This window comes from Petaurus breviceps, unplaced genomic scaffold (genome assembly GCF_028583685.1).
Source record: "Petaurus breviceps papuanus isolate PSGF00001 unplaced genomic scaffold, PetGlider_PUasm1.0 98, whole genome shotgun sequence".
Classification (NCBI taxonomy): Eukaryota; Metazoa; Chordata; class Mammalia; order Diprotodontia; family Petauridae; genus Petaurus; species Petaurus breviceps.
In genome coordinates this window covers 9,665,051-9,679,334 of record NW_027187460.1, presented here as the reverse complement: position 1 = coordinate 9,679,334, position 14,284 = coordinate 9,665,051, and the positions used below count along the sequence as shown (strand labels likewise).

Sequence of the window (14,284 nt, the reverse complement as noted above, 5' to 3'; positions counted from 1 at the left end):
TCAGGAGGAAGTATTAGTAGGATTAAAGTCTCAGGGTTATACTCACTGCTGTTCACTCTCTGTAAAATGAAGGTCCAACTTGAGCTGGAAATCTACTTCACTTAAAGCATTTTCAACCTACAAAGAAAAGAAAAACCAATTTATTCCAAAGACCAATTTCTGCCCCAACTCAAATATTTGATGTTTCCCTTCTTGAGAGAATTGCACCACTGAGCAGTCAAGTTATTGAATTTATTAGGCAAGGTAGAAGAGGCCTCTAGACAGTGAGAATTTCACAGCAAGTTCAAGTTTATTACTACATTTGTCTGAGATGCCTGAGATGGGCATATCTCCTCCTCTACAAGCCCGTCTAGTTAGTAGGGGATAGCTACCCATCCTTATAGCTCACAGACTTATATATTTACAAAAGGATTCTTTCCTTTCTTAGGTTTTCCTATAGAATTTTGTCTATATTTCTAGTTTATTGCATATTCTCTCTCATGAATCATACTTATTCTGTGTGCATGCTGAATACCCCTAGTCGACTGCATGTTTCATAAAGCTACAGGCTCTATGTTTTATTTAGTTCAGTTCAGCGATCATTTATCAAATACACTGTTATGTATCAGGTCCTACATGAGGCATTAAGGATAAAGTGGGATAGGGTGGGGAATGAAAGCAGTCCCTAACCTAAAGCACCTTTCATTCATCTGCCCACCTTTGGTGCTTAGGAATAGAAACTAGACCTCTATATTTCACTGGTCTATGGAACTTGCAGGTAAGAGAATGATCTTTACCAATGAAAAATGACATCTTCTCTGTCAACTAGTCTTGAAAATTCGCCCAGAGAACTGAGAGGTTAAGTGATTTGTCCAGACTCACACAGTCATTCTTTGTCAGAGGCAGAACTTGACTCCAGGTCTTCCAGGCTTTAGGACCCCATACTCACAATGACATAATTTCTCTAGGTACTTAATAAACATTTGCTAATCAATATTCTGTTGAATTATATCATAAACAATAGTTCTATTACAAATCTGTTCTCTGTTCTGTCGGTTAAGATGCTCTTTTGTTCAAAGTATTGAAGTCTCTTTTACTGTCTTTCAAGAATATACATAGTGGTGGCAACCAGGATGAGAGGATAGGTAATTATGGTTGTTGTAATAACTTAATTATACTTTCTGGGTGGATAGCGCACTCGACCTTGAGTCAGGAAGACTCACCTTCATGAGTTCAAATCTGGCCTTGGTCACTTACTAGCAATGTTATTCCAGATAAGTCATTTAACCCTCTTTGCTTCAGTTTCCTCATCTGTAAAAATGATCTGGAGAAGGAAATGGCAAAACACCTAAGTATCTTTGCCAAGAAAACACCAAATGGAGTCATGAAAAGTTGTATATAACTGAAAAATGACTGAGAACAACAAGTTCCTCAAATCTCTCTGTATACACTTCTCTACAACAGAATGCAAATCCTTTGAGGCCTAGAACTATTTAGTTTCTGTCCTATCCATGGTACTTAGCATAAATACCTCTTTGCACATAAAGGGCATTTAATCAGTGTTTCTCAAATTGAATGTTTTGATTTTTGGCACTTAACAAATGTTCTCAAATTGAAGTATTAATTTTCCATTAAATTACAGTTATAGGCACATTTTCCTTCCCATTAGACTATAAATACCTCAATGGCAAGACCTGCATCACATCTACTTTTATATCTCTAAGTCCTGAGCACAAGGTCTAGCAAACCTTAGATGCTTATATGATTCAATGGCTACTGAACTGAATTCAAAGTATCCTAGATTGAGGATGATTCAGATGTCATCTTGCCTTACAGTAGGAGGATGGATAAGACATGTTGGATGTTAATTGACAACTGAAGAGTTTTGAAATGAGAATTCTGACAGTGGAGAGAACAATAAGGGATGAGGGGACTGAATGGTTCCATGTAGGAGGAGGAATTTGAGCTGGATCATTATGCATGGGCAAACATTATAGGCAACAGACCCAGAAAGGTCAGTTTTCCATTGTGAAGAGAAGTAGGGAATGAAAGGAGCAGGAAACTAACCTAGCAAATTGGTAAGGACAGAATATTGATGATGGGGGCAGTGGAAGAAAAGGGAAATTGTTAACCATGATACTATAATCTTTCCAATTTAGTTTTTCTATCTCAACTCATATTCAAGTCAATATATGTATTATATGCATATGCACAGATATATGTGCATACATTTATATAGTTGGGCATGCATTTATATATGAATATTCTCTATCTTACTGTGATATTAATGCTAATATTAAGAATTGTATTTTCAATTTATACAAGTTATTTTAGATTGACATGTTTACATTAAACTAGAAATTCTCTTCAATGTCGAACTGTTTACAAACACTCCTTCACTTTCTTTCTTTCCTGTCACTTGAGCTCCTCATCAAAATGTTCTCTGTATCATCAGAAGGATTCAACTACTCTTGTCCACTCCTTATACATGTCATTCATTACTGGCTAGTAATTGAAAGATGCAATTGCAGCCCCAAACTTCTTTCTAGACATGATGACAGCATGGGAGTGGATGGCATTGCTGAGGCAGAGAGTGTAGTGAAAGACAGGGAGGCTAATTAATTAGGGGAGGAAAAAGAACCATCAGTGAAGGAGGCTAAAGAAATAGGAAGAGATCTAAGAACAAATTAAGAGTGAACACCATGCCTAGAACATATATAAATGTCACTGACTAGCTAATGGGAAGCCAAAAAAGGGTAAAAGCATCAATGTGGAGATAGTGTTTTAACAATAAATAAGTAATTAGTTCATTTTATTTAATTAATAAGTAATTAAATAAATGAATGGATAAAATGATTAGGTAGATAAAATAGTACAGAAAATATGAACTGAAACCTTATTAGATAATTAAGAGGATTTTGGTGACTGGGCCAAAATAACAATCAGCAGACTGATAGAATCAGAAGCCAGATGGGTAAGGCCTACTCTTCTACTTGGTGAGTCCTTGACCCAGGCCTAGAATGACATTTCATGAGATTCCCCATTCATGCTGTTCACTTCTATCCTGAATCCTCCACCTATGGGTACCCTTTCCCCACTTCTATTTCCTCTGCTTTTCAGCTTCCCTTTATGTTTAATTTTTTCTTATTAGATTGTAAGCTCCCTGAGAGCTTAGATTTGTATCCCCAGCACTTAGAATTGTGCTTGGAACAAAGTAAATATGTAATAAATACCTTACCTATTTATTTACTGAATAAGTGGCACAGTCATAGAAAGGAAAGGGGACCAAGAATCACTGGGTACAAATTTCTAGCCTCGATTTGCCACTAACTCCCACTATGACCTTGACTAATGATTTTTCCTTTACTGACCTCAAGGTCTACATCTGTCAAATGAAGGGATGAGTCTCTAAGATCCAAACTGCTTCTCAGAGGGTTTTGATGAGGTAGAGGAACATAGACCAAGAGGTCTGTGATAGGTGAGGTCCTGTGACAGGTGAGGAGCAAAATATCATAGGGAGGACAAAATTAAATGGATCTGCTCCAACTGCCAGATAGAGCACAGAAAAACAGAAAAAAAGAAATAAACGATAATTAAACTCTATCCCAGATACCCATGAATGCTATGTATCTAATTGTATAGGCTGAGTTCAGTTTTATCTTCTGCAATCCAAAGGACAAGTCATAAGAAGAAACAGAAAGAGGTAACAATCTCATTTGATAATAATACTAATCCTGTGGAATAAGTAATCACTAATCAAATGCAAAACATACTGCAAAGCTCAAAGCTCTCTATACATACTTGTTATACAGTTGTATACAAATCTTTGTAACACCATGGACCATAGTACACTAATAATACTGTGCATGGGGCTTTCTTATTAGAGATACTGGAGTGGTTTACCATTCCCTTCCTCAATAGATGAAGGCAAACTGAGGTCAAGTGACTTACCCAGGATCACACAGCTAGTAAATGTCTGAGGTCACATTTGAACTCATGTCTTTCTCACTCCAGGACCAGCATTCTATTCACTGCTCCAACTAGCTAACTACTATAGTTGCTAGCTATTATTATGTAATGTTATTGCTATTGTATTATAATTATTGTTAGATTTAGAAATAGAAGAGACTTTAGAGTCCATTAAGTCTAACTCCTTCATTTTGCAGATAAGGAAACTAAATGGAAAAAGATTAAGTGACTTACCCATAGTTAGTAAATCTCTGAGGCAGGATTTGAGCCCAGACCTCCTTAACTCCAAGTCTAATACCAGATCTCCTACATCATACTGCCACTCTATCACCATAATATCACACTATCACCATAATCATCATTTTCTCCCCTTCATGTCCCTCATAATCATCTCAAATTTCTACAAGTTAGGATTCATAAATCATTTTTCTCATAACAACCTTGAGTTGGAGGTGAGTGATGTAAATATCTATATTTTATGGATGAAGAAAATGAGTTTCATAGTGATGATGTGGTTTTCCCAAAATTAATGAGCTAATCTCTAGCCTAACCAGGACTCCTCAAACTGAAAGTCTCTGATTCCAAATCTAAGTGTGCTTTTCATGACACCATGACACCACACACAGATGGTAATCCAACTTTTCTGAGACTGAATAATGACTGGAAGGCATATCAAATTTTTCTTCCTAAGAATATTTTGATCAAGTAAAACTGGAAGAACTCTTATTGAAAAGGCTTCTTTGAAAACATATTCCTGGATAAACATAATCTAGTAAGACACATATGCCTAGGATTTATATTTAGATTCTCAGAGTGGCTGTTAAAATGCATTGGGGATGCCACATTTTGCTGAATACAAATGCCATAAATGATCATGCCTCTTTGCCTTGTTGTGCATTATAAGGTATGTAATGTAGCGCACACAGTGTTCAAAATATCATCTCTTATCACCAATTATTTGGAACCTAAGATCCAAATAAATACAGTGTATGCTTTTTCCCAAGTGAATTTAGAGCCTTCACTGGTTCCAGATTTTAATTGGCTGTGACATTCCTTGTAGACAAGATGGAGGGTACAGGGTGGTAAGAAGCTGTCTGAATAATCAGACTAGAAGCGTATTGATACATCCTTAAGAGACAGAGCATTTAAATCAGAAAGGTCCTTCAAATGGCCAGAGCATTTGGGAGGCACAGTGGATAAAGTAATGGCCTTGGAGTAAAAAAGACCGGAATTCACATTAGGCCTCAGACACTTACCAGCTCTGTGACTGTGGGCAAGTCACCTAAGCCCTGTTTGCCTCCGTTTCCTCAACTGTAAAATGAGGATAATAACAGAACCTAACTCACAGGATTGTCATGTGGATAAAATGAGATAATAATTGTAAAGTGCCTAGCACAGTCCTTGCCAAATAATAAGCATGATGTGACTATTTGTTATTAATTATTATTATTAATAGTTTAATATCATAATGGAGGATATTATTACATGAACCTTATAATACTAAATGAAAATGAATGTTAGACACGGCATCTCCGGCCCTCTCAGAATTTCTCACCTCAACTGGTTGAAGTCAGAGAGTTCTCCCTGACACTGCTGAAACTGATTTCATCAGTGTCCTCTTTTTTGAGAAATCCAATGGCCTTTTTTTTTTTCAGTCCCCATCCTCGATCTCTCTGTAACAACTGATACTGATCACTCTACCTCTCTAATGTATAGTCTCCCCTCCTGGCTTGACATTCTTTTGCTTCCCATGTCCCTCATTGTGTCCCTCCCTCATTGTGCTTCTCCTCCTTCATATGTCTCTCATTGTGAACTCACTGCACCTTTCTTACTGACTTCTCTTTCTTTTCTCAGTTGCTTAATAAGAGTGCTTCCCAGTGTTCTTTCCTTGAATATCTCTTTTCATGCCCCTGCTCTGCCCCTTGAGAACCACATTCCCTCCCATATACACATATTATCTCTAAATCAATGACTGACCAATGTCTATTTCCATCCCTGTTCCCTCTCAGAAGTTCTGGACAAATATGGTCACCTGTTCATCTTGGTGAATCAATAAGCTTTATTAATCACCTACTACGTGAAAGGTGGTGTCCTGGTGTTAGGATACAAAGGAAGGTAAAAGAGGAGTCTGCAATAACCTTCCGGATTCCCACTAACATTTCAAATTGGTTATGTATAAAATTAAACTTTATTCATTCCCTTTAAACCTGAGAAGTCCTTACTTGACTTCTATGTTTTGGTTATTGGTATTCTTCTAGGTTCAAAATCATGTTCTTATCTTTGATTTGTTCCTGCTTCATATCTAATAAATTGTCTTAACTAATTATCATTAGCTATCATTATCTTATTTATTTTTCCAAACTCTCTCTTATCTCCTCCATCTGCTTTATTTCAAGCTCCATTATGGTAACCCAGGTTCTCATTGCTACCTCACTGAACTATTGCAATGGCTCCCAATGGAGTAAAATGTACATAATAATAATTTAAGTGGTGATATATGTATATATAAACATGCACACAATATTTGATCCTCACAAGATTGTAAAGTATGTACTGCTATTATCCCCATTTTCCAGAGAAGGATACTGAGGCATAGAGAAAGAAAGTTATTTGCCAGAGTCACTGAGTTAGTAAGTGTTGGAGGCAGGAATTCAGCTCGGTCCTTCTTACTTAAGGTCTTGGGCTTTTTTCACTTTGCCACTTTGGATGACATTCAGTGCCCTTCACAATCAATTGCATTCTTACTATTCCAGCTTTAGTACCACTTTCTCTTTACCATTAGTCAGAGACTGGCAGGGTCTTGTGTATATCCCGTGTTCTTTTGTGCCTTTATACCCTGAATATGTTCCATTTCCCTTCCTTAACTATTGAATGCTTACCCATATTCTCAGGTACTTTCCTAATATCACCTCTTCCAGAAAGCCTTTTCTGTTGCATTCAGGAAGTTATGTGTTATATGTGTTATCTCTCCCTTCATACCAGATAGCACTTTCTTTATTCCTTGGTGTTACACGGGACAGAATGCTGCACTTGGAGTCAGGAAGACCCTTTCAATCTTGTCTCAGACATTTGCTAGTCGTATGACCTCAAGCTAATCACTTAATTTCCCTTAAACTCAATATCCTCAATTTTATAATGGAGGAAATAACAGTACCTATTTCACAGGGTTGCTGAGAGGTTCAAATGAGGTAACAGAATCCCAAAGACTTAGAACAATTTTACACATTTAAGCTTATTAAAATATCCAAAATATTCTAAAAAATTAAAGCACCACAGATGTACTTGCTATTAATTTACTTAAAAAGTAGTATAATTGTATTTGTGACACACTGCATGACGATATTAATTGTGTCTTATCTAAATTTGGTATCTTTTTCAGTATCTACCATAGTGCTACTCACTCAGAAGACATTTAATAGATATTTATTCATTGAATGAATTAGTTTAAATTTGAAACAAAAATATTAGAACTAGAAATGACCTTGGAGACTATGCATTTCAGCTCCCCCATTTTAAAGCTGGGGATTAATAGATCCATGCCAATTCCAAGGCAGGTGTCTAGCAGCAGTAAAATGACATTGTCTTCAGTCTTTATTCTACTAGACATTTTAACCAATCACTTGGATAAAGCAACAGGATGACAAGGCTATCACATATGCAATGGCAGGAGGCTGAGATGGTTAACATATTGGATGACAGAATAAAGAGAGAAAAAAGACCTCGTGGGTTCATAGATACACTGAGAGTTACTGCTGCAAGAAGCCTTTGATATCATCTAGTCCTGATAAAGGAATTTAGGATTGTAGTCAGTTGGTGTGATGCTGCTAATCTAATAAAATAAGACTGAAGAAGGATAAATGTAAACACGTATAGATGGGGGACAATGGACTGTACAAATATAAAATGAAGTATCAATGATCAGATAATGATTAGCTCATGTGAGACTGGACAACGGTTCATGTGAAAAAATTCCGGGGTTCAAGGTAAATCAGGATTGTAATAGTAACTGAATGAATAGATGTACAATTTGTTGAGATGGGGCAAAAGGACTTTGCTGGAGACAGATCTGTAGTGAAGTGTGTGTGTGTGTGTGTGTGTGTGTGTGCACTCATGCTCTGTCACTGATAATTGGTGTAGGATGTGAGGATGGAGGGAAATGATTCCATCAACTTTCCATTCTATCAAAGAGGCAAGCCTTCAATGGGAAGACTTACCCGCATGAGTTTGTATCTAAGTAGTTTTTCCTATATGATCTCCAAACTGATTACAATTACTGCATATGCTTTGTGATCATTGATGCAGTGATGATATCTCCCTATTCAATTCAGGAACCTTGTTCTCTGTAACTTCCCACAAACCCTAATACTGCAAGTCTCAGGCCTTAAATGAATAACAGCCTCCCCCTCTGCAAAGGGTGGGGACCCACACCTTACCCTTTCCCCATCTAAGAGCAAATGCACACGAAAAGTCATCAGCTCATTAATGACGATTTCTTCATTCCTGTACAAGATTTGAAATATCCGGCTGTTCACAGTATTGTCTTGGATACTTGCAGAACCCAGGTTGGAGACCTCTGCAAAAGAAAAATGACAGTAAGCTACAGGACTGATTACTTGTTTATTCAGGCTTATAGTGGTGCAGCTGGATCAAAGCAGGAGAAGGTTGCCATATAAAGAGAAGCAATGCGGTATTGTGGGAGCAAAGCCAGTCTCAGAGCCAGAGAAGAACTGCAATCAAGTCTCACATCTGACTTATACTGACTGTGTGACCCTGGGCAAATCACTTAATCTCCTAGGCTAAGAAACTAACTCTGAAAGTTACAGAGGAGGCACACTAGAAGGAGGAGGTACACTAGAAAAGGGAGTTTCCTCCCCAGGGATCTCCTTATAGCAGTGAAATTATTGCTCTAGCTTCCAATAATTAATAATAACAATAATAATATCTACCATTTATGTAGCACTTTTTCAGATTTTCAAAGTGCTTTATACATGTGATCTCATTTATTTTTCACAATGACCATGTGAAGTAGGTGATAGTTTACATCTTTTTAAAAATTTGAGGCAGAGAGAAGATAAATGATTTGATCACGGTTATACATTCAGTGAGTGTCTGAGACACTATTTGAACTTGGATCTTGATTCCAAGTCCCATGATCCATATACTATGCTACCTAACCATGTCATAAATACAGAAGACATCACTGAAGAGAAAATGAGTGAGACAAACTTATTTCACTAACATATACTGAATATCAGAATTTTGCCACTGGAAATATCTAAGAAGAACATCTAGTTTTACCTGAACAGAAATCTTTATGACATTTCTGACAAGTGTTTTCCCAGCCCTTACTTGAAGAGCTCATTTGTAGAATGGGGATAATAGCATGGACATCACCATGTTAATGTGAGGTTCAAATGAGGAAACACATCAAAAGTGCTTTGCAAAATTTAAAATATTATATAAATGTGAACTATACACATGTTAATTCTAACAAGAAGGCTGTGAATATTTATCAAATGTATGATATACACTTATGCCCTGAGATGGCCAGGATGGGTATAGAACAATGCAGACTGGCATTACTGGTGCATACCCTTTGAGGTCATTTAGGCAGTATAACAGGAGTAAAATGTTTTATCATATGAAAAAGACATGCTTCTGAAATGTTGACCAGAGACTTTATTCAAGTCCTATTACATTTCTCCTAAACCATAATCTGTTTTGTTTCTTGTTGTTCAGTTCTGTCAGTCATGTTCGACTCTTTGTGACCCCATGTGGGGTTATCCTTGCAAAAGTACTGTAGTGGATTGCCATTTCCTTCTCCAGCTCATTTTGTGGATGTGGAGACTAAGGAGAAAGGGTTAAATGACTTGCCCAGGGTCACAATGATAATAACTCTATGAGGCCAGATTTAAACTCTGTTCATCTTGACTCCAGGCCCAATGTTTATAACCACTGTGCCACCTAAGATGCCATTATATGCTGTTTCGTGCTTCCCCTTTAGAGAACCCTGGAATAGTTGGGGGGGTTCCTTTATACTAAGTTTGTCATGTACCCTTTCCATTATTTTTAATAAAAGGAAGCTGATTTATGTCCAATGTAAGGAAGTTCATCCTAACAAATAACACCATCCAAAATTGATGCAGGTGGCAATTAAAATTTCCTTTCCATGTCTAATATTCTCTCATATTCTGCAAATTCACTACTATCTGAGGTTACACCTATTATATGTTTCCATAGGAAAAGTCTCCTTGTCATCACAAAATTTTGTGGTAATGAAAAAATGCTAACAGTAATGATAACCAATCTCATATATACATATATGTGTATATATACACACATATATATAGTTCATCATGGTTTACAAATCATGTTACCTCTATCATCAATCAATCAGTGGCATTTATTGTATCATTATTTCTTACCGTGAGCCAAGCACCTAACCTTTACAGTAAGCCCTGGGAGGGAGATAACGCAATTATTGACAGTCACAATTCCATAGTTGGCAGGGACCTCAGCACTATATAGGCCAACCTATACATTAACCTAAAATAGGATGCCCAGTACTCCAGATGCGGTTTGAACAAGGCAGACTACAACAGGCCTGACTCTTCCTTTTTCCCTGAAGCCATACTCCTCCACACAATCCAAGATCAAATTCACTTTCTTGGCTGTTAGATCACACTACTGACTCACCCTGAGCTAGCAGTCCACTGAAAAACCTTAGTTGTTTTTGTTTCTTCACACAAACTGCTATCTAAACATGCCTCCCCCATATTGTACTTAGAATATCAGTTTCTTGGACCCATGTGTAAGACTTTACACTTGTGATGGTGACTAGACCTGAAATCATGCAATTCTAGTGATGGTAGAAGGAAATAGTGATGTTCTCCTGGAAAAGAGAAGACAGAGTGAACAAGGGTAATCACTGTCTTAAAAAAAGGTGAAGGACTATCATTCTGAGGTGGAATATTTCCTGATATAAACAGTGGTTGTGAGAACAGATGTGATGTTCTGGTGGCTCTATAAGTAAACAAATAACCAATGGATAGAAATTACATGGGACAGAATTTCATATTATTATCTTTTTTTTTTTTGACTTCTTGAGGGCAATTACTCACTGCACCACCTAGCTGACCTGTTTCATATTATTATCTAAAGGACTCTAAGCATTAGAACAATCAGAAAGATGGTTTCAGTAGCTGTCAGTGAATTCATCATTAATGCAATGCTTTAAGCAAAGGTTAGAAGATGACATCAGAAATCATATCAGTTATTGATTGAATTATCTGCCTTCTGATGCCCCATCCAGGTCTAATTTTTAATGATTCTGTGTTATTACACTCCATTTGCCAGATGAGGACACTAAGACCCACAAATGCAAAGTTACTTGACTAAGGTCACACAGGGAAATTAATGACTGAGAGAAGTTTTGAACCCAAGTTTGCTAAATCCTAGTTCATTGTTCCTTATATTAAACTGTCCTTTGAAAAGGATGTTCCACTGCTCAATGTATTTCCCCTTCTCAGACCTTTATCAATGGCTATTACATCAATGACATACATTTAACTTCTCCCCACTAAAAGGAAATTACTTTAGATATTTATTCGAAAGTTCACCATCACCTTGAATCAATAAATTCTAATAGTAATGAATGCAATGGTAATTTACTGAAGAAAAAGATAAAAGGTAAGCCATTTTTACAGGAGAGCTTTGACTACAATCAGTACAAATCAATGTTGTAATATAACCCATGGCTTTGCTTGTCAATGATTTTCTTTGGCTTCTCCTATCAGTTGGAATCTTTCCAGGTCCTAACACAATAGTATGTCTAGAATAGCCAAATTTTAAATTTTGACTTCTTTCAGCTGCTAAGACTTAAATTAGGGGAGAAGAATTAAGGGGCTACTGAATACAATCAGTTGTTTAGGATATGACATACAGGAAGCAATCTCTCTCTATAGAAAGGTTGACACCAAATGAGGTCATGAGCATTAGGGCACAGGTTCCAGTGATGGCTCTGTCACTAATTTTCTGTGTGTCCCTGAGTACCTTCCTCCTTCTGAGCCTCAATTGTCTCACCAATACAGTGGGAATATTATATTAGATCCTTTCCCAGGACATTCAAACTTTAATGTTCTATCATATTTTATATGGCTTGTGGGATGCCCATCAATTGGCGAATAGTTGGACAAGTTGTCATATGTGATTGAGATGGAATACTGTTGTGCTCTAAGAAATGGTAAGCTTGAAGATCTAAGAAAAACATGAATAGACTTGCACAAAAATAATGACGAATGAAATGAGCAGAATAGAGAACTTTATATACGATAACAACAATATTGTTTTTAGAATGACTTTGAGTGAATAAGTCATTCTGACTATTCTGAACTATGGAGGAAGATTCTATCTGCATCCAGAGAAAGAAGAACTGATAAACAGAAGTATATACAGAATGATTATACATGTATATCTCCATATTCCATATCTAATGGTAGCCATCTCTTGGGTGAGGTGGGGAGGGAAGAAAAAACAGAGAAAAAGAAAGAAAGTTACACAATAACTTCATTATATATTTTTAAAAGAATAGCAAGGGGCAGCTAGGTGGTGCAGTGAGTAAAGCGCTGGCCCTGGAGTCAGGAGGACCCGAGTTCGGTTCCAGCCTCAGACACTTAACACACACACACACACACACACACACACACACACACAAACTAGCCATGTAACCTTGGGCAAGTTACTTAACCCCAACTGCCCTCCAAAAGGCAAAAGTAAGTAAGTACCAAAATAAATGAATGAATGAATAAATAAATAAATAAATTAAAAAACAGCAAGCTGTACATACTACATTTGCAGTTTCACACGCAGTCATTTTTTTTCTATTCCACTATGTTATGGATTTTTTTTATTTCTCAAGTTAAGAATAAAATAAATAAAATAGAAAAGAAGAATCTTCACAATCCTATAGGATTACATGATGGTGACAGTAATAGTAACAATAATACGAGTGATAGCTGGCCAACCTACATAATTTTATGGCTTGTCCATGGCATTACCTATAATATCTCACCCAAACCTCATATTATCCAAGTAAGATGTGTAGTAGGCATTATGATTCATATTTGATACACAAGGAAATGGAATCTCAAAGAAGCAAATAAAGACAAGAAAGTTATACAGGGTTAATGTTTGGTCCCATGTCTTTGGACTTTAAATACATTGTAAACACATCACTGACAATATTAGTTTTGATGTTTGTTTTTATTTAGACCAGTGGTTTCACAGGTATAGAGAATTCTCGATAACATAATTTACCAATGCAAGTCTCTAAACAGATTCTGGAGTGGTAGAACCCACAAAAAGACAGAGTGAAACAATTTCCCAGCTTAGGATAACTTAAAAGGACTTCAGGAATGATCTGTCTCACTTGACTAAAAGGGGATAGTGGCCCAACACAGGCACAGAAGTAAATTATTAGAGAATTCTACTGTTTGATAAACTCCAGCTTCTGGGATAAGAACTCACTATTTGACACAAAAAAAAAAAAAAACACAAAACAAAATGCTGAGAAAACTGTAAAATAATATGGCAGAAATTAAACCTAGATCAACTTTCCACAGCAAGATAAGGTCAAAATGGGTATACTATTTAGATATAAAGCATGATACCATAAACAAATTAGGAGAGCAAGGAATAGTTTGCCTCTCAGATTTATGGCGAAGGAAAAATTTACGACCAAACAAGATATAGAGAACATTATGAAATGCAAAATGGATAATTTTGCTTACATTAAGTTAAAAAGGTTTCTGGGGCAGCTAGGTGGTGCAGTGATTTGAATGCTGGGCCTGGAGTCAGGAGGACCTGAGTTCGGACACTTAACACACACAAACAAAAAACCTAACCTTGTGACCTTGGGCAAGTTACTTAGACCCAACTGCCCTCCAAAAAAAAAAAAAAGAAATTAAAGAGGTTTCACTCGAACAAAACCAATGCAACCAAGATTAGAAGGAAAGCAGAAAGCTGGTAAATAATTTTTACAGCCAGTGTTTCTGATAAAGGTCTCATTTCTCAAATACATAGAGAACTGAGTCGAATTTATAAGAATACAAGACATTCCACAATTGATAAATGGTCAAAGAATATAAACAGGGAGTTTTCAGAGAAAGAAATTAAAGGTATCTATAGTTACATGAATAAATGCTCTAAATAACTATTGACTAAAGAAATTCAAATTAAAACAACTTTGAGATACTATCTCATACTTATCAGATTGGCAAATATGAAAGAAAGTGATAAATTTTGGAAGAGAAGTAGGAAATTTGGAACACTAATGCAT

General features: G+C 36.6%; 1 protein-coding gene across 1 annotated transcript in view; it reads right to left on the bottom strand.

Moving 5' to 3' along the window:
- FAM135B (family with sequence similarity 135 member B) overlaps nt 1–14,284 on the bottom strand; it is a 438,393-nt gene that overhangs the window by 139,917 nt on the left and 284,192 nt on the right. The window contains exons 4-5 of the mRNA XM_069081364.1: nt 8,382–8,521; nt 47–117 (exon numbers count right to left, since the gene is read on the bottom strand). Coding sequence (XP_068937465.1) covers nt 47–117; nt 8,382–8,521 — 211 coding nt within the window. The remainder of the gene's footprint in view (nt 1–46; nt 118–8,381; nt 8,522–14,284) is intronic.